The 21,442-nt window shown below is 35.3% G+C and overlaps 1 protein-coding gene across 3 annotated transcripts; it reads left to right on the forward strand.

Annotated features, from left to right (window-relative positions):
* Window positions 1-1,622: 1,622 nt before the first annotated feature.
* On the forward strand, window positions 1,623-20,088 carry LOC149560341 (GEM-like protein 1). Of its 3 annotated transcripts, none has more exons than XM_089824636.1 (6): window positions 1,623-1,751; window positions 1,860-2,234; window positions 3,776-3,877; window positions 16,367-16,641; window positions 19,467-19,697; window positions 19,795-20,088. In XM_089824636.1, the coding sequence occupies exons 2-5, from the start codon at window positions 1,940-1,942 to the stop codon at window positions 19,659-19,661; spliced, it is 867 nt and encodes a 288-aa protein (XP_089680762.1). In that variant the 5' UTR covers window positions 1,623-1,751; window positions 1,860-1,939; the 3' UTR covers window positions 19,662-19,697; window positions 19,795-20,088. The 3 variants fall into 3 exon arrangements, with proteins under 3 accessions (XP_089680762.1, XP_089680761.1, XP_089680763.1); XM_089824635.1 differs by having other exon boundaries at window positions 1,636-1,756; XM_089824637.1 differs by having other exon boundaries at window positions 1,659-1,722.
* The last annotated feature ends 1,354 nt before the right edge of the window (window positions 20,089-21,442 follow it).

A 21,442-nucleotide genomic window follows, 5' to 3' on the forward strand; every position in this document is an offset into this window, starting at 1 on the left:
TTCTCAATAGCAATATAATTTCAAATATGCTATATCTTTATATTTGAATTTTCTAATTTTTAAAAAAAATTTTGATTTTTTTATAAAAGTAGTTAAATTATTACTATTATTTTGCTCTTATAAAAATAAATTAAATAATATTATTTTTAATTATATTTTATAATAGTGTTTGTAATATGTATAATTGATAAGTGTTATAATTTATAAATTATATCATTTATTATTAATAATATTTTTTCATTTAAACAATGTATCATTTAGTTTAAATATATTTAAAAATTAAATATATATTATACTATTAAAATAATAATTATATTTTACATCAAAAAAACATACTAAATGAAATAACCACAAAAAAGAAATAATTCAATTCTAAAAGATATATAAATTATTATTAAGTTTTTATAAACTATGCATTAAAATTAAATAGTTATATTCTATTTCTTATTTATTACATCATATTTATTCATCCACATCGAATTTATATGTATTACATCTATTTATTATTTACAAATGTACATATTAAATTATATAGATATTATTCCATAATAAAAAATTACTTAATTTTATAAAATTTTAGAAATACAAAACATTAAATAGTGCTTATAAAATATTTTTATATTTCAATACATTTCATTTTTTCTTATACAAATGCGAGTTTTAATATAAAAATTAAATTCTTAGTGTCATTAATTAAAATATAATATATTTTAATTTTTTATTATAATCATGATTTTAATTTGACTATTTGTTTTATTAAGAAAAATAATTATATTTAATTCTCTCTCTCTCTCACATGACTTATGTTGATATCACTCTATCTTGCTACTTTATCTCTCTACCTCTTCCTCCTCTATATTATCTATCATTTTTTTCTTTGCGTATATGTTTATATTGTTATTGTTTTATACTACTATTTATCTTTATCTAATGATTAAAAATTGTGTGACTTCCATTTGATAATCAAGTTGAGAATAATACATAGTTGGGGGAGTTTTTCCAACTACTTATGGTTCTCCAATAGCATGCATAACATGCTTAAACATATAATGTGATATTCCAAATGTTTCATCATTTCTTGAAGTTCTATAATTCAAATATTGGTATGGATATCTTTCCTCATTGCACATATTTTAAGTTGTCAATATAAAAGGCGCAAATTTGTGTAAAACATGTGTATTGATTGTAATATGATATTAAGTACTTATTGTCATATTGGGGACTTTGGCCTTTTATTCTTGCGCTTATATGCCCAAAGATATGAAAATATAACACAAAAACTTATTAACCAAATATGAGCCATCCTATCAGTTCACTTCAATGGTGCATTTCTAAAATGAGAATTTAACAACAAAATATGAATCATCCTATCAAATCACAAGTACATTTTTAGGTGAAAATTAATATATTCACAATGTTAATTTAGAAATATTTAACCTTATTCCCACTCATCTACAACCATTATGCCAAACTATGACACATTGTGTCGCTCGTTTTAAGAAATGGAACTGCACCCTAGAATCTAAATCGCCAATTACAAAATTGAATATAGAACGTCCCGCTACGTACATCGAGCCCAAATACTCTCCCCGTATGTGCGTTGGAGCACCTAATACGCTTTTTAAATTTCCATTAACCCAATCGTACTAAATTGCTTCAGTAACCCTCAATCATATTTTCTTTCCATTAAATAATGAAACATAACGAAGACTCCGGAAGATTGTAAGGATCCTATGCTGACGCTCTTTCTAGTAAAGTAACTTTTTCCTTTTCTTTCTGGTTTTCATTCTTTTTCTCACAGGCCAAGAATAGGATAACCACTTTCTCATTTCTGCCAGCTTGATCTCCACATTTATCAGGAATTGAACCCAATCCAGGAATCCATAGAAGCATTGAACGATCCTAACTGTTTGCAGAGACATAGTCCCTCCTACTAACAATGAGCAAGTATCCGCAAACTTCCTCAGGAAATGAAGAGGGCAGATGGGGCACATGGGTGATGGGAACCCCTGCAAATCCAAGCATACATCCTGTAAATCAGCAGGCAGCCAACTGGGTTGCACAAGATGCAACTCCGTCTGCAGTACAGAGCGGGACAACACAACATCAACAGTATATGCAATATTCAGGACCCCCTCATGCTGTCACAGGCACTGTTACTTATCAGCAGACCACGCCTTCACAGAGCAATCCTTATGTAGCAACAACTCCAGCCCCTGGATCCTCTGGAAAGAGTAAGTATTTAGGGGTTTCTTCTGCGAATTACATTTTTCCAACAAAAAGAAAATGCAGTGTTTTCATTTATTCGTTATTTCGGCTTTTTTCTTTTCCTTTTGGCTAAAGCTATAGAGAAAAGTTTATTTGGCCCGACGACAATCACCATTTAGTGTTAGCTAACAAACCTGGAGAAATATGATTGAAGCGAATTTCAAAATAAACGAATTAAGTAAATCTCTTTAATTCAAATCCAAGAATGTTAAACTAAAGGCTAGTGCCTTTCATCATTTTTCTATGACACCCTTTTTCTCTATTTATTCATGAAAATATACCATTTGGTGCACACATAGCCCATTATTTAATCTGCATAAGTCTCTACATAGATTCTGAATTTTATAGCTCTTAATGAAGATCCGACTTTCCTTTTATGGCAGAGTACTTTGATGTTAATTTAAATGTGATAGAGGGACATGACGAGTATACACTATCTTGCCTAATTTTTCAATCTCTTAATTGTTTACATGATTTGCAGCCATAATTCCTGTCCTCCCGATATGTTCGTACGAGATTTGGAATTACATTTTTCGTTTTATTCCTGATTGACATTGTTAATTGGCCTGTCACTGCACGTATTGCTTTTGTAATTGCATTGAGTCCCCTTCTGTTCAACATTTCTGTCATTTGTTTTTCTTGTACGGTTCTATTTTTGTCTAAGAAAGTCATTGCTTCTGCCAGACTATTTGTATTCAGTTCCAAGTGGATTAAAAACATTAACAGAGGTTGTCCATCATCAGTTCTGCAGATCCTCAATAGTGGACTTCCTTTCGCAGGATGATCCAAATTAAGATTAACGAGGCTTTAACTTGAAAATCAATTTTTTTCGCACACGTCAGCCTGTTCCCCCACCAAAACCATTATCAAGCAATCCTTCTGAGCAATTCAGGTTCAAAAATATGTTTGAGAATTTTATTCTGCATCTTTGAGTTGATTTTTTCTTCAAATCTATGTGACCAGTACAAGAGGATTTGTTGATGTAATATATTTTTAGTTGATTTAAATTCATACAACTTGCTCTCCAAAATAAAATGCATAAAGGTGCAGAAATTTTTCCAAAATGAAAATTTCAGAAGATAGTAAAATTATAAATTCTGTTTACTAAGATAATCATGTAATGGCAAAATCAAATTGAGTATGACAAGATAATATTTCAGGATATGATATAATTTGGGGAATGGCAGAAACCTTTATTAGACTTAAGATTTGCCAAATGAAATCTTGCAGTCTGATTAGACCTTGTAATCATATGTTTTCTTCATGAGCGCTAAAACATTTTGACACCTTTATATTTTTCATTTTCTGGTTCTTCCTTGAGGGGTCTGGGATTCAGTCCAGACTGTTTTGGTTTAGCCAAAACCTTGGGGCTACTGATCAAGCATTGGCCAGGTCCATATGAATAGCACAACATGAACTTATATATACTTGTGTTTATCATGGTTTACTTAATACCTGACTTTTGCCGATGGAATAAGGCCTTTTTAATTTTAAGTTTTTTTTGCAGGTCCTATGGACATGATTCAGAATGTTTTCAACAAGTGGGGCAAGGTATTTGATGGCACATTGAAGAATGTGGAAAACTTTGCTGGCAACATTTGGCATCATTGTATGTGTCTCATAAATCTTGTGTCAACTTTCATATATTGTGCTTTCTAAGGGTAGTTGAACCAGCTTCCATCTTTTGCAAATTTCAGTGTGTTGATTTTTTATGTCTAAAGCCATTTCTAACAGTTGGTCTGATCTAGTAAGCAAATCACAGTAATAAACTGAAAAGGAGATCACATTTAATTGCTGTCAGGTATCCAAGTGAGGGATTTCTGAGGGTCTGATTTGATAAATTCATGGCTTAAATTCATTGATAGTAGAATGGACAGTAAAATTGGAAAGCAGAATCCAAATCAATATTCTTGCTAACACACACGTGCACTAACTCTAATTTGTATTTTTTCATGCTGTGCAAAGCAAGTTCTGCTATATCTGATTAAGTTCCCAGGGAAGAGGATAAAATCTATAGGAAGTGATGTGATGATTGAGAAAAGCGATATAGAATATGTCAACACCAGGAAAACAAGTATGTTGAGAATTATGCATAACAAAAGTGCTGTTATTCTGTTTTAAATACAGAACTGAAAAAATCAACAGAATGACGAACTATTGAAGCAAGCATCAGCCTAGCCTGTACTTGTAGACATCAAAAGTTAAGCCAACAATAGAAGAACTGTGATCAGCATGATTCTTCATTCAGATTTTTGACTCGCTTGCTGCTTCAGATCATCCACACTGCCTCTGAGCTTGTATGGCAATTCATTAATCTGATTCAAAATTGCCATGTTTATTTTTTCTCATTGTGATTATGCCCGAGTGATCTAGGTTCTCTGTATTCCATCATCACAGTTTGGTTTCTTAACCCATTCCCTCTGGAACCTAGTCACTGTTATGAAATTGCAAATTAAAAATATGGAAAAAATCCAAAAATAGCGGGGGCCATAGTTGCTATTTCAAAGGGGCCTTAAGTTCCATAGATATGAATATCACGTGGGACAAATTAAACAATTATTTGCTATCTAGTTTGTTCTGTATCCTTTGTATATAGTTTGTTTGACAAAATTTGAACGAAAAATTAATTTGGGAGGAAAGTTAACATTTCTTTTGAGAAAAAGACAAGGTGGCAAACCATTGTTTCTTGGAGATAATTATATAGGTGCATGTTGTGAGTTTTTCACAACATCACTCTATTGCAAATGGGGACCCCCCTTTTCACTCATATTTGTTAGGTTTGGGCAGTTGAGGTGACGGTCCAGAGATCAAAAAGTTAAGGAGTGGTTTAGTGATCAGGTTGCAAGTGCAAGTAGGAGTGTCAAGATTAAGGTTAAACTGGGACAAGTTGTGGTGGTTAAGTTAAAATGCCTAACTGCATTAATACTTGGGCTAGTCAAATAGTCCAGAATGCATTATAAAGACATTTTAAAATTTATACATAAGGGCTTCAATTTTTATTATTAAAATTAACTTTCCATACTTAAAACATGCGAAATCCTTATGAAATTAAAACTTTCCCTATAATAATGCATGTAGTCCTAATTTATATAGAACTTTCACTACTAAAATGCACTTTATACGAATGAAAATAAAATTTCCACTCCAAAAATACATGTAGTCCAAATGGATATAGAATTTCACTCGTAAGATGCACAAATCCCAATAGAAATAGAATTTCCCTTGAAAAATCATGAAAATCCCTATCCAAGTGAGTTTCTGACTCATGAGGAGACATTTGTGAAAGAAAACTAAGTGCTGGGACTGATTTACCTAGATAAGGGTTGATTTTCCCCTTCTAGAAATCAAGAATAAGGAACAAAGTTAAGAGCAGATGTGGATCGATTTTCCCATTGGACTTTGTACTTAGAAATTTTTAAGGGAATTACCAAGTCCTTATGGACATGGATTTTCCCCTTTGTCTCAATGAAGATGATTTTTCCACTATCCAACACAGAGAATATTTTCGAGCTCCTAAGTTAGGAAAATTGCAATGGAAGAAGAATTCCCCTTTGTTTAGATGAACATGAAATCTCCCCAAGTCCAGATGAGAACTTATTTTCCTTTTGAGGCTATTATGGATGAATGAAAAATGTTAAAGTATGGGAAATTATAACCATGCTTATAGGGGTTATTTTCCCCTCATGGATAATGAAAATGACACAAATAAGGGTCTAGACTCTAGATGAAGATCAAATTTTCCCTTTGTGGATGAATCAAGGTATAAAATGCTAAGTGTGGAGGGGGAATTATATCCACATTAAGGTCAACTTTCTTTCATGGATAAGGGAATATTGTAAATGAAGTCCACATGAAGCTCAAACTTTGCTTTCGGGGTTGATATTGAAACGACTTGGGAAATGAAACAAACAAAAGATTATCCACATGAAGGTCGAATTATCCCTTGATGAAGATATGAAATGAAATTTAATAAAATGCAAGGGAAATCAATTAAAAAAAAATATACAGAAGTTTCAATATTATATTCATATACCCAGCAAGAAGGAAATATCAGAGGTGGCCAAAGAAATCAGATTGCAAAGAAATTGTGAAGAAAAAATCAGATTCTTTTTTCCAAGATCATGGTCTGCACTGAAGTGAGGAGTTGATGGGAGGCATGAATGTTTTCTGATTTAAATCGGAAACTCCTCCTGTAGGGTTTGAGTTTTTACAAAAAATCATTAGAATTATTTAAGTCACCAAATCGCATGAAGGCTTGTTGCAGGCTCATTAGAGGGCAAAAATCTGAGTTTCACGACCAAATTGGGGCACCAAGAGGGCTACAAGTGTGATGTCTGCAGACTTAAAAATCTGGGATTTGTTTTCTTTTTGAAAATCCATAGAAAAATTATTAAGACATAAATCCTCATTTCAAATCATTGCAGACACTCAAAGGGATAAAGTCTGAATTCCAAGACCACGACCAAGCTAAAGGAGCATCAATTTTCAGACTAAGCCTGGAATTTCTCACAACAGGGGTGATTTTTTGAAAAAAAATAATAATAAATTCATAACTTGTCCAATCAGTCTAGAATTTATTGCTGAGTGTTGGGGGATAAATCTTGCATCAAATCACTATCTTCTCTAGGGCAAAATCATCCAAGGAAGGTATGTTTCAAAGTTTGTCTTCAGCAATCAGAATTTCACATTATGGTAAAAAGTGATTTGTCTCTTATGTTTGGCTCATAATATGACTTCAAACTAATGTTGGAACCGTTAGTCATCAATTGAAGTGCATTTTTCATGGTGTTAAGACTGATTGAGGAACATTTTTAGACTTATTATATGCAGTCCTCAGAAAATCAGAACTTATATTTTATGACAAGGTGTGATATTTACATGTTAAAGTTAATTTTCGGTCATCTAAAACTGTGATTCACAAGATCTTTAAGTTTAATTATACTAGTTGTAGACTTAGTCTGCAAACTAAGTCTTTAGACTTGCGTACAAATTGGTTTCTGGGTTGTGTATATTTTTTTATCATCAACGTTTTGCATCACTCTGTGATCCATCAGCAGGATGAGAGAGCCAAGGATATGAAAAGAAAGAATTATGTGACTTAGTTTTCAGACATTGTCTTGAGGAATTGATGATTTCAAGAATCTGATTTTCTTTGTGGATTCAAAGCATTTAAGTATTAATTCAGTCATTTAGTGCATTGTCTTTAGACTTTGTTCAAGTCCACGTTTCATTTGCAGCCAATAAGTGCACATTTCTAAGTCTTAGAATTGAATTGAAGATTTAGAAGTCTGAAATTGGTCCCTTTATTTAAATCCCTTAAGCTATTTTAACTTTGAGCTTTGAACAAGGACATGGTGGAAAACAAAGGGATAGCAGCGAGGAAGGTGTTGTTAAAGAAGTTATCAAAGGGGGTTCTAGTCCGAGTCCCTGATATTCTTCAAGTGGAAGAAGGTTGTGGATACTAACATGGAACACTTGGACATGATGAAGCGAAGGATATTTGTAACAAAGAACCATTTACCTTCCCTCATGACAGTCAACATAATGAAATGTGGCATTTACCATGCCATTGGATTCCAATCAACTTTCCAATGTAGAAAGCTCTTGGCGGAGTCTACAAGGCTTTATGATTTAGAATCTAGGACTTCTAAATTTAAAGGAAAGGTGTTGGCATTCCTAAGAGAAGAGGTAGTGAGAGACTTCCATTTTACCCAAGGATGTGGATAAGGACTAAGGAAGAGGCACAAACATTGTTTGAGAAGAGACCTAAAGCTTGCATGGACGTCATCAATAAGAGTTGGATTAGCAAACCCAGGAAGTATAATTCTAAGCTACTTAAGAAGCTTGTAGTATCATTCTAAGCTACCTAGGAAACTTGTAAGTGCTGATTTCAAGGATGAGTACAATGATATGATTTTTATGCTGAATAGGGTCATGGGAACACTCCAAGGAGCTATTTTCGGAATTTGGATGTTTTACTTCATAGAGGAAGTGTTAGCAAGAACTGTGACGATTAATTTGGCCAAGAAGATTAGTGATAACTTAGGCACCTAGTTAAGGAACTTCAAAGAAAAGGACATTCTATATTAATTCCTATGTGATCTATCCCGTTGGCAAGAAACATTGAGTATCCAAGTTTATATGCAAGGGTATGGTAGGAAATGATGAGGGACAATTCAAGGTGCATGATTTTTTATCTTGATTAACACTCACTATAAGAAGATTAGTGATAACTTAGGCACCTGGTTAAGGAGCTTCAAAGAAAAGGACATTCTATATTAATTCCTATGTGATCCCGCATCATTTCCTACCATACGCTTGCATATAAACTTGGATACTCAATGTTTCTTGCCAACAAATAGATCACATAGGAATTAATATAGAATGTCCTTTTCTTTGAAGTTCCTTAACTAGGTGCCTAAGTTATCACTAATCTTCTTGGCCAAATTAATCGTCACAGTTCTTGTTGACACTTCCTCTATGAAGTAAAACATCCAAATTCCGAAAATAGCTCCTTGGAGTGTTCCCATGACCCTATTCAGCATAAAAATCATATCATTGTACTCATCCTTGAAATCAACTGGACTACATAGGAGGTTATCCAAGTAGGCTATGACATTGATTGAGAAATATGAATATTGGCACATATAGTTCCCTACATTCACTTATCAAAGGATCCATGGATTTTCTTTAGAACCTTACATACTTCCAAAGTACTCTACAAATAATATGGTGTTGCCAGAGGTGGTTAGATAGTGGTTTGATAACATACAAAAGGACAAACATAAAGAGGGTATGCCTTCCTCTAGCACATTAGGGAAAATGCTTGAGACATGTCCTTCACCATAGGCAACAAAGATAGGTAATATGAAATTGCAGTTTAATCAGTTTGGAAGCTACAAGGCAAGGTTAAAATTTGGTCCATTCTTGGAAATCCACAATAATTAGGGAAAGCAAAATAGGCATAAGATAGACATTGAGGACTAGTGGGCAAATTTTGTGGATGAATATGTTATAAGTAGAAAGATGTGGTCTAGGGTGTCATTAGATTTCATGCGGAAGTGTTGCATTTTCCTTGTTCCTAATCAATTCAGAGATGATAAAAATCATATTCACCCCCATTATGAACATGAAAAAGACTAGTCAGTCTGGCCACCTAATTGGTCATAGAGTGATGAGCATATAGAATTGGGCATCTTGATGAGGGAGGTGATGGAGAGATCAAGAGCATGGGTTGACAAACAAATAAACAAGTTGAGAAAACAAGGTATTTCCTTCATGCACAAAAGGATGCAAAATGAGGACTCTTCAAAAGGAGATGAAATGACTGTCAACACTTTATGACTACTAGCAATGAATTCAGAATTAAAAGGCACATGTCTACCATATCTGATTCCACTACTAGTTCATCAAAAGGAAGTAGAGATGTAGGATAAGGAGCAGAGAAAACAAGGTGGAGATTCAAAAATTCTACCTCAAGAGGATTAAGGAGTAGCTTCATCCACACAATTAGTACAACATGGGACAAAGATATTGCCAACTTCTCCTATTGTGCAATTGGTAGTTGATTTTGGAGATGCTATGAGACAACCTAGCCTCCACACATGAGGTTTATGATGAGATCATTTCTGCTTTCAAATGACTTATTGAGGATGAGCAGCTAGATGACAACATGGATTTGTCTAAGATTCCTAATCAGTTGAGGGAGAGCACGAAGAAAAGGAGAAGAGTTGAGGAAGTACTCCCAATGGATGACATTGACACATTCGTGAACATGATTGGCAAAATGAAGGAACCTAGATAGGTGAAGAAAATCCATAAGATTACTAGAGATGCATTAGGATCTCACACTTTGCACATGGTTGTCCTAGTTGGTGACAAGATTAGAGATGGGATCACTTTAAATGACTACTACATCACCTTATTTGATATTATGCAAATTACTAAGAAACATGAATTAATTGAGAGATACTATAGATGCAAATTGAGTACATAATGGATAAGTTGGAAAAGAAGAAAGAAATGCCATAATTGGAGAATATTATGTTGTGGGAGTACATAAATTAACACATGAATCCATAAGGACATGAGAGTGTTGCACTTGTTCCATTTGTCCCCACTTTTCAAGAGCCACATGATACTAATGATGTGACGAGGAACACTTAATAGGAGGTAAGGGAATGGGTTAGTGATTTTAGGAAACACATAGAGGATGGTCCAAGCACATGGGAGGGCTACATTGTTGATAGATAAGGTCCAAGGATTAGAGGAGACACGGAAAGAATTTCAGCCAATCAGAGACAAGGTGTTAAGGCATTGAAGAGTGTTCTTGTACCAATTTTGATCCAAAGAGGATAACTTGAGAGAGGAAGTGCATATGATTTTGGTCATTGCTATCGTTCTTTATCTGTGAGGTTTACATTTGAGCATGCAAATGTTGATTGTCTTGATATTGAGGGTCCTTTCCTTGAGATACATTTGAAAGTCCTTGTTGCAGTCAAGGAATTACTTGAGCTTGACATTGATGCTTTTAGTTAGTTGAATTTGGAGAAGTTAAAAGAAGAGATGGAATCAGTCTTCTTTAGGGATATAGGCTCTATTGAGAAGAATTAGTTAAATTATTTTTTTCCCCTAATGATTTCGATTGATGATTTGCAAAAGCATACTATAGATTGGGACAACATACTTGATACCTTCATGGAGAAGTTAGAGGTCATTGACCAGTAGCATAGAAACCTACCTAGTATTACCATGGGTGAACTTGAAGGAATCATGTTTAAGTTTATTGAGTTTTCCTACGAAGGATAAGAGGGTGCATCTTTCAGATGATGAGTTGTACAATGACTAGGCCTCCTTTTTTCCTTTGTTACTAGATTTGCGAGTAACAGGCCAAATTTGTATCCGTGCGTGGATCCACAGCCAAGGAAGAAAAAAAAACATAAAAAGGTGGGGGCAACTTAATTTTTTAATTTAAAAAAATAAATCTAAACCCTAAAAATGACCCTTTTATTCATTATGCAAGTTCATTTGCTCTCTATTTTGCTCTCTCATAGTTTTAGAATTATGTATATTTATCTTATTTTTTAGTATATATAATGCATACACACACACATATATTTATATATACACGAATCCTCCACGAACTACAGATTTGATTCACATACCCGAATCGGATTCGTTTCACGAATTTGCAACTAAGCTTTTTTCTTATTAGTTCTCATGCAATTGAATTTTCTTATTGGCTTATTTTGTGGTGTTTTATTCTCATTGGCTATTTATGGTGGCCCTAATTAGGGTTTTCTTAGAGTAAATCTGGGTCATTAATTCTTGTTTAATCTTCTTAGTTCACAGTAATTGGGAGTCCTATATGCAGTGCATTCTTTAGCCAATGCATTCTTGAGACAGCAGTTTCGACTCATTTCTGTAGATGTCGTTTCCTACGTTCAATCCCCAAGGCGGAGAGAGGTATTCATAGGAGTAGTTGCCATTCTAGTGCCACAAGAGTCAAGAGCACCATAGTCCGAGGATGCGCTCGAAGATGAGGAGGCTGTACCGGAGGTGGACGTCGCTGCCACAAAAGGGGCAGAGATGGATATAGAGATGGATGTGGAGCAGGATGCCAACACTGAGGACAGACTGAAATGGGTCGGATGAGGAGAGATCCATGGCATACATTAGAGCCATGGAGGTTGTGCTAGAGAGAGGTTGAATTATTGGGCAGCATGCTTTGACCCATAGAAGGGAGTTGCAGTTGGTCCGAGCCTATATCCAGAGGGGTTGTCCGAAGCATTTTCGCTCTTGCTTTGAGGCCAGAGGATGGCCAGCCATGGAAACACCAGAGATGTTGTCTGATTGGACTACAAAGCCTGAGTTGGGACTGTGCAACACTGCTATGGAGAAGCTTTGTCATGAGATAGTAGGGGTGTATAAAGTCATCTACTATGCTCATCGGTGTGCAAAGGCATATAAAGAAGCAGAGAGGGTTGTAGTTGCGAGGTCCAGGGAAGTCAAGGCAAAGGCTCGAGAGGAGCTAGCTGTTGAGTTGGCTAGTCAACAGGCAACGTGGGTAGCAGAGCGAGCAATGCTCTTACAGGACAAGGAGAAGGCTGAAAAAGGATTGCAAGCTGCCCAGACTCAAGCTATAGAGGCAGCACTTCTACTGAAGGAGGCTTTGGAAGTTAACACATGGATGTAGAAAGACTTATGCATACACAACGATTAGGTTTACCGTTTACGAGTTGCGTCAGCTGCTGAACACTTCAGGGATGCAACCTCCTCCCTAGTCTATGTTTGTTCTATATTTGTATGTTGTCTCCTAATTTTCTTAGTTTTGTGTCACTAGGAGATGACTTTTCTTTTTTGGGGAGGATGATGTTGTCCAACAAACTAGTTAGTTAGACAGTTACGGGTATGAGCATGGTTGTGCCGTTTCATTGGCACCGTGTCGGGTGTTATAAATGTGGCATACACTTATGTAATTGGCATCATGTTGGTATTGAACATTATTATGTACGGAATGAATAAAATTTTACTTTGTTAAGTTATATGTTTCTTTCTTGTTCACCTAAAGGCTGAACATATCCCACTCCTCTCATTTGTAAAGGAGGCTGTTGAAGAATTGTTGCAAATGTACAATCAAGTTTTCTTTTATCTTCATTTTTGTGTTTTGCATGGTGAATACTTTTGATCTTTTTGGAGTATTGCATTGTGATCTACATTCCTCACTTGAATGTATTTGATTTCAAGTGTTTAGTTAGAAAATTCTTTGAGTAGTTTAGTTAGATAAAAGTAATCATGAATGCATACTTGTTTGACTTGGTTATAGACCAAACCATTAGCTGCTTACTGATTGTAAGTCTTGCCTTGGTTTAGTGACAATATTATGAATTTAACTTCAATTGGTACTTGCTCATTGATTTGCATCTATAGATGGATTTGATGAAATGGCAGTAATTTGAACACCTTCGAATACACCTTAGAAGATTGCACTAGGTGAGTTTAGTTGATGACAAGACTGCATCCAGTAGTCCAAGGATATCACAATTCCTTGCATCCTTGCCTTGAAGTAAAACAGTTTAGAGTCATAAGTTTAAAATCTTAAATCCATTGCATTTCTGTCGTAAGTTGGGAGTTGTAAAATTTTCACTGCACATTGTGAAGCCATATTATTCAAAGTGCAAGTTGATAAAGCCCTAGTGAACTAGTGCAAGTCCCCTCATGATGCCAACATATCACATTATTATGACCGAGCTAGTATCCACAATTAAGAAAGAACCTTGGAGTCACCTTTATGATCTTTTACTGTAATCTTTAGCATAAGTGGAGTCTTTATTCAAGAGAGAATTCAGTATTTGTTGTTTCATCTTGAAACCATGGGTATTCTATCTTGCATGTTGTAAGGGTATAAAACTCACATCAACAGTGCCCTATTACCTTTTTAACTCTGATGTTTCAGCTACAATCTTGGACATGCTTGTGCCTCATTTGCATTTAAAGTGATTTGTTTTTCCCAGTTCTTTTCATATTTTTAAGCAACCTAATCCCATACAAGCAAACTCTGGTTTCATAGTGCAAATGAAAAAGGATTAACATGTGAGTCACATTATGGGTTTGTGAATGACGTTTCTTGAATGCTGGTGTCTTATATATCTTACATCAGGACTTAAATATTGGTCCACTCAATTCTGCACAAATTAGCTGAAATCATAGTTACACTGCCCTGGGGGCCAGGGGAATGGCGGAATGGGGGGACAAGTGTTTGGGACAGGGGGAGGGGACGGTGGTTGGGGATGGGATGGGTTGTATATATTATAAATATGGTACTTAAAATGTTAGTTATGAAAAGATGTATTGCAATATAAGATATAAAGATGTAAAGAGTAAATATGTGAACATTGCATTGAGTTGGAATGTCGAACATTGAACATAAATAGCCAAATCAACAAATAGTCAACACCGAGACATCCCCCATCCTTGGTGGAGGTGGCAGAATCTGGTGGCACTGCTGGGGATGGGGGAACGGGGTCTCGAAGTCCTTGGTGGGTCCTCGTCTCCGGTACGTGGGGCAAAAAGTGGCGGGATTCATCCCCGCATTATTATGGCTGAAATTCAACTGGAGGAACTATCTTCAGCAAGAAGTAACCTCAGGTAGTATGGAATGTGATGTATTCTACTAATATAATCATAAGCCATGATAATAACCCCTTAATATAAGAAGGCCCTTTTGCAACACAGCATAATTTATTGTCAATACTTAATGTTTTGCACAAAAAAAATCTATAAATGGGGGAAAATCAGAATTTTGGAGGACTAAATTATAGGGCTTTGTTGAGGTCTAATTCTCTCCCCCCTTCTCTCTATTGCTCGATTCTTCAGCCCCTCTGAATTCCCCAAGATCTCATGATCTCAGAATTCCCCAAGATTTGTTCAAGAATTGGAACCTCTTTGCTGCTTCAACGGAGGGAAGAGTCCCTCTTGATCCTTTGGATGGAGATAAACTCATTTTGGGGAGTATGAAAGGCTTTATCACTCAGATAATAAAGGCTATGAATTGTTGTGTGGTTCCTCACCACTTATGTCTAGATGGAGATATATCTGGCAGAAAGTGGATATTCTCAGAATCAACTTCTTGCTTTGGCTTCTGTTTAGGAATCAGCAATTAAACTAGTAACTAGGAACCATCAAGACAATTAAATTTGAGGCCCAAGCAGATGTGCCTTTTGTGAATGGCTAAAGAACATAGAGATCACCTCTTTGTGCATTGCCCCTATGTCAAAGGCATCTGGAAGCTAGTTCTCTCAAATGCTTACCTTGGTGTCTCTGCCTCTAATTCCTTTTAGGAAGCTACTGACAGGTTTTATCTAATTCACACTTTAGCCCATTTTCCATGGTCATTTTGAAGCAACTCGTGTGCAGATTCTGTTCTGGGGAGTCTGGAAAGCCAGAAATGATGTAATTTTTAGGAACCGTTTCTCTCCTCTTTTGTCTACCGTCTCAAATATTATTGCCTTTTTGAATGATGCTGCCTGTTAAATTTATGTGAAGAAGAAAATTTTCACATCTGAACTTGCTTCTCTTCTCCATTGGTTTCTCCCTTTCATTCATGGGGCCTCAAAAAGGAATGCAAGTTCTGCTAGTGGTGGTGGAGTTCTATTCCACAATGGAAAAGTCATTGTGAGGTTTGCTGTTCATTTGGGAATCTCATCAAACAACTATACTGAGGCTAACCACTTTATCTGGGACTTTCCATGACTAAATAAATCTGATGTGATTCCTGAAGACCTCTGAAGATTTGAAGCTTAATCTAAATGTGTCAAATATGGTCATTATAAGTAAATTGGTAATTCATATGTGATTAAGGTTATCAAGGTCCTTATAGAGTGATTTTTGCAAATTAACTTCTAGTATATTTTCTCAGTGAGGCCGATGAGATGGCTGATGAGGGTGAGTCTGAATCCTGGAATGTGGCAGATATGGCATATTTCTAATGTGTAAAGGTCTCTTTTGGCATCAACTTTCAGCTGTTGCTGTTCTCTTCCTCTGGTATTTTGGCTCTGGATTGGAATTGGTTCTCTCCTGTTTTGGAGCTGCTCTTCGTGTGATTTGGAACTGCTGTTTTGGAGCTGATCTGCTTTGCATTCATTGATTGTTCTATGGAAGTTTTTGGTTCCTACTGCTCACAATCCTCTTTAACTGATACAACATATGATGGTGAATAATATTTTAAATATCTCTGTTCTTTTAACTCAACTCTTTGTATATTCTGTATAATGAATAAGACCACTGTGTTTTAAACTTTTAAGTTTTTAAAACAAGATTCAAGACTTTTGGATCAATATCTGAGTTTTTTGTAATTTAGGATCTGTTTTTCAATTTCTAATATATATCATTTCCAGGAAAGTGGTATGGAGACGAGAACCATATCTGTCTCCATACCCACATTTTCTGGTGACTGCATTTATTCAGTTACTCACATATAGTAGTGTGGCCATCCTGGTACAACCATTTGTCCAGTTAGCTATGCTATTATGAATTATCTCTATTCCTCTCTAGTTGTTGTAATAACCAAAGTGTATTTTGTTTTGTCTCTTCTTAACAGTGAGAACTGGTCCTAGTCTTACAGACACAGCCATGGGAAGAATTGCACAAGGAACCCGAGTTCTAACTGAAGGTGGATATGAAAAGATCTATCGACAGACTTTTGATACTATCCCGGGAGAACAACTTCGCAAGTCATATGCATGCTATTTATCAACATCTACAGGGCCTGTTATAGGTACACTATATTTGTCTACCGTGAAGATCGCTTTTTGTAGTGACAGTCCTCTGGCATACAATCGTTATCCGGGCCAGACAGAATGGAGTTATTATAAGGTACTATTTTGCAGTTGATAATCTCATATGGTAGTTTTAATAGGATGGTTAAATAGGCTGCTGGAAAGCGTAATACATTAATGGACTTAAGTTGTAACTGTTAACCAGTATAAAGATAGCAAAACAGGTTTGTAAAGATGAGCAGGTAGCTAACCATTATAAGATAGCAGTGACGTATAACTATGAAATACATGTATGATGAGATTTTTCTTTTTGGTACTTGCCCTATTATAAATATTCATGAACATAGTCAAATGCAAAAACAGTAGTATGTAGAGTTGGGAAAGCTATGTGGCAATGTAGATTGTCTGCCGGAGCCTGAAGGTAATAACCATATTGTTAACTTGGTAGTTGGCACAGTCTTGTGGGAACAAATTACGAAATACACATTGTCAGCACCTTTATTACATTCAGTATTATTAAGATCTCAACTCTCTTCTTTCTAGAGAATTGTCATCTTTAGTATTAATTTAAGCTTTCAATCCTTTGTTTACAATGTCATTGTTCTGTGCTGATTTCCAGTTTGTCTTTTCATGACCATATATCTTGGTAAGAATAACAGGACATGACTTGCACTTGAATTTACTAAACCTACATTTTGACGTTACACATTGTTAAACAAGTCTCATTTTTTCAACCCAGTAAATTAATTTATTGCTGCCAAGTTGCGGTTTCTGAAAACTAGTGAATATTATGGCAGCAGAAAGATGCTAGTCACATATTACTGGCACCATGGTGGTCCTTTTTCATGTTTGTAGATGGTTTAAAAGAATTGTAACTGGCTATGGAAGAATATGAAGAGCTTCTAATTGTAATCTGCTGTTGGTTATCTATCATCTAACTGTACCTGATGCATTTTTCATGGCAACTTTATGTTCTGTGGCATGATTATGTTTGACTTTGGAGTTACAGGGAAAACCAGGAGGTTGCATTTATGATCTCAATGGAAGGTCAACATATGCGTTAGGGGTAAAACAAAACTCTTCAACTTCTTGATAGAATTGAAAGGTTCTCTGAGGTTGAGCTCTCGAGCTTGCTGGTAGAGGTCCTATACTTGAATCCTAGCTGGTGCGTGCATGTGAATATGGTGCAGAGGGCAAGATAGGTGAACACACGCTGGGTTGAGGTTGGTTGTCGAAGGGTCAAAATCCACACTTCATGAAAGAAACTATAGCTCGGTGCTAGAGTGTCTCAGCATATCATTTGTAGTTCCCTAGATCAAGATGCACTGTGCTTTTCAACATATCTGTTGACTATCAGAAATATGGAAGGACCATAAGCCATGCACAAGGATAAAAAACAAAATCAGAGAGCATAGTTCTGTGATTAGTAGTTCAATAGAGAGAGAGACAAATCGGGTAGATGATGATCGGCTTCATACAACTCCTTAACTTATATGCATAGCTCATAGCTGCTGTATAAACTGGCCCTATTTTTCCATTAATTTAACTACCAATAATTGGCACTAACATTAAATGCTAACTTCATCATAGGCTAGAGTTTTATCATTATGATTATACCAACTGAATGTAATGTTCATTTACAATAATATTATTGAATATTGTTAAGAGCATTTGGTCTGTGTGCTCTTATATCCTCATTAGAGTAGCTTCAAGTTCAAATATTAAGCTGGAAAATAATGTATTAAGAGCATTTGGTCTGTGTGCTCTTATATCCTCATCAGAGGAGCTTCAAGTTCAAATATTAAGCTGGAAAATAATGTATAAGTAAATGTCTGTAATCACTGTCTGAAGATTGCCTCAAACAAGTTTTGATCAAAAACTAAATTTGTAACTGATTTTTGACAACCCTTCTTCACAGGACCTTCTCGAAACATGGTTGACATGAATGTAGTTGGTAGGCTAACAAAACTTCTAGTTTGAATCCTTTGAAGGTACCCTTGTCATCTGCACATGTGCTTCAGGCAGTTAATTCCTAGAACTGAAGCATCCATTGAACTTGTAGCAGATATATGGTTAATTCCTAAAACTGAAGCATCCATTGAACTTGTACCAGATATATGGTGATATAAATGTCACCCTTGGATCAATTTTCACTATTTGTGTGGTCAAAACTGGATCACAATTGTGCAGTGCCCTCACAAACAAATACATCAGAATCACAGACATGAATTTCTCAAGTGCTCTGGGACTAGCTGGTATTATTGGATAACAAGCTCCTTCACTCATGCTCAATGGTATCATATGGCTATCTCAAAGAAATACCTTCTGTCAGCTGTGAGAAACTGCTTGGAATCTCTCCCTAAATGCAGTGGACAGGATTTCTTATTGGTTATAACATCAATCAACCACACTATCTTTATTATCTTCCATGTTCGTTTTCTTGGAATTAAAAATTGTTTTTTTATTGAAGAAGATAACAAATATGGCTTGCATGAGCAACTTGAAACTAATACTTGGCTCCTTGCAGCCTTTGATGAGATCAATAGATAGCTTGCTATGAGCACTAATGGGGTCAACGCTCTGCTCCTTTTGAGCATTCGCATGGATAACGACTTAGACATCCGTGCTAGAAGGCCACAATGGAACACTGAGAGTCACAATTTAAAATCCACATAGACATCACATCCACACTAGAAGTCCACAATGGACGACTAGAGTTGCAACTTCTAATTCCACATCAGATGTCTTTTTGGCAATTTGGACTTGGGTCTGTTTCAAACTGTTTTCTTGTATCAAGGTGGTTGTTATCTTGTGGAGTACATTTAATTTGTTTCCTATTTATATGTTTTTTGGCCTGGAGCCTGTGTTAATTCATTTATGCACAAAGATTGTTACAGACTGATACATCATTTATGTGAGTAGGTGACGGTTCCACTTAGCCACATTAAGGCCGTTAATCCTTCTGCAAACAGATTGAACCCTGCAGAGAAATACATTCAGATAATTACAGTTGATGATCATGAGTTCTGGTTCATGGGTTTTGTTAGCCATGACAAAGCACTAAAAAACCTCCAGGAAGCAGCTAGACATCAGGACTCCCAAAATTCTAGCAGATAACTGTAATGGCATTGCACTTGCAATTTGTTTATATCGGTAGGTATCATTTTATCATTTACCTTCTACTCTTATTCATAGTTAAATCCATGTCCATTGCATATAGCTTTCTCACATTCTTTTTAATGGTAAATAGGAAATGAAAAGAGGACATGCGTCCATAAATCTGTTTCCTGCGCCTGGATTTGGTGGATTCAGGATACTTTGGAGCTTGGTAAAATGGGTATGCCATAAGGGTAAGGCAAGAAAATTTATTTGATTTGTGTAAATTATGAGACACGTAATTATTTGGCATTAATTTCAAATGCTTCCCTCAATTCATTCTGTTTTGGGAAAGTACATTTGGATATTGTTGATATATGTAACTTGGAGAATCAATATATAACTGTTTTAATGAAATTTACTGGAAATTTTATTTCCAAGACCAAAACATTCCTTGCTTAAAATATTGGATGTTGCATGCACAATATTAATAATACTTGATGTTTCCCAAAAATAAATAAATCATCCCAAAAATAAATAAATCATTCATTGATAGTGCATTGACCATTGTGATTCCTGATATTATCCCTTGCTATTTTGTATGGCAGTAATAATATAAAGTCGCCAACTTTAGAAGGTATGGAGGTGTTTTTTCTCATTAATTGAAAAAAGTCGTGAATTCCAAGATGTTTTGAATGATAAATCTTTTAAGAGCTGTTGTTAGTGTTAATTTTAGTCCTAGATGCAACATTTTGCAACTATCATTCTCAGAGATCTATAGGTGCTCATCCAAGGAATATTTTGGAGAGAATCAAATTTTTGGGTTGAAGTCATGTCGGGGCACAAAGTGAGTCCTGCATCCTCTACACGAGCATATTATTATATTATTTTATAGAGTTCTGTATCCACAAATTAGTAGATGCACAATAGAAGTAAACCATGGATCCTTATTATTGAGGGTGATTGACATTATATGATTTATATAAAATAGGGAGTTGTTTATGTGAATTTTCTTTCTCTTCAGATTATAAAAACTCCTTTAGAATTAAGGACAATTGTATGTTATAGAAATGAAAATTAAAATCAATGTTAATGTTTTGTTGCAGTGATTTGTCATGGTTGGTTACGAATATTGTAATGCTTTTTATTTCTAGACACTGATATTTGTATATATACAGCCTATGCACATTGTTTACGTAAACATATTAATGCTTTGTACGTTATTATCTTGATGTTTTGTAAGGTGGATTTTATATGATTGTGTAGGGAAGAGGATCTAGTAATTGTGTTTTGATTTTTTGCCTCCCAAATTCATAAGCATTATTTATAAATGCCTCAAAATTTTACAATATTTTAATTCCCAAGTTTACTACTTATGTTGACAGGTGTATTCCACAGTGAATTAGATTACACTCCATGATCCATCATTAGGATCATTATCTTTTCTTTCTTTCATCTTGATGATAGATTGCACTGTAATTTGAAATGTCGATGCAAATATACTTACACAATGAAATTCAGAAATGATTTGCAATTTAATCTTATGGATCATAATAACAAAATGCATTACACTCATGAATTGAATGAGTCATTGAGTAGGCCAATGCAACATCCGAGGTGGTAGGCTAAGGCAAGACCTTTGGTCAAAGAACATGATAATGTGATCAGAGTGGTCAATGAAGAGTTGATACTGCTACAACCTCACCATCTGTTGTGTCATGCCTACCCATTGTACCACAGTTTTGTATGGTATACTTATGATGTACATTGCTTGGAATCTATTAAAAGTGGCTCTCTGATAT

This window comes from Cupressus sempervirens, chromosome 4 (genome assembly GCF_028749045.1).
Source record: "Cupressus sempervirens isolate cs-2001-9-10 chromosome 4, ASM2874904v1, whole genome shotgun sequence".
Taxonomy (NCBI): domain Eukaryota; kingdom Viridiplantae; phylum Streptophyta; class Pinopsida; order Cupressales; family Cupressaceae; genus Cupressus; species Cupressus sempervirens.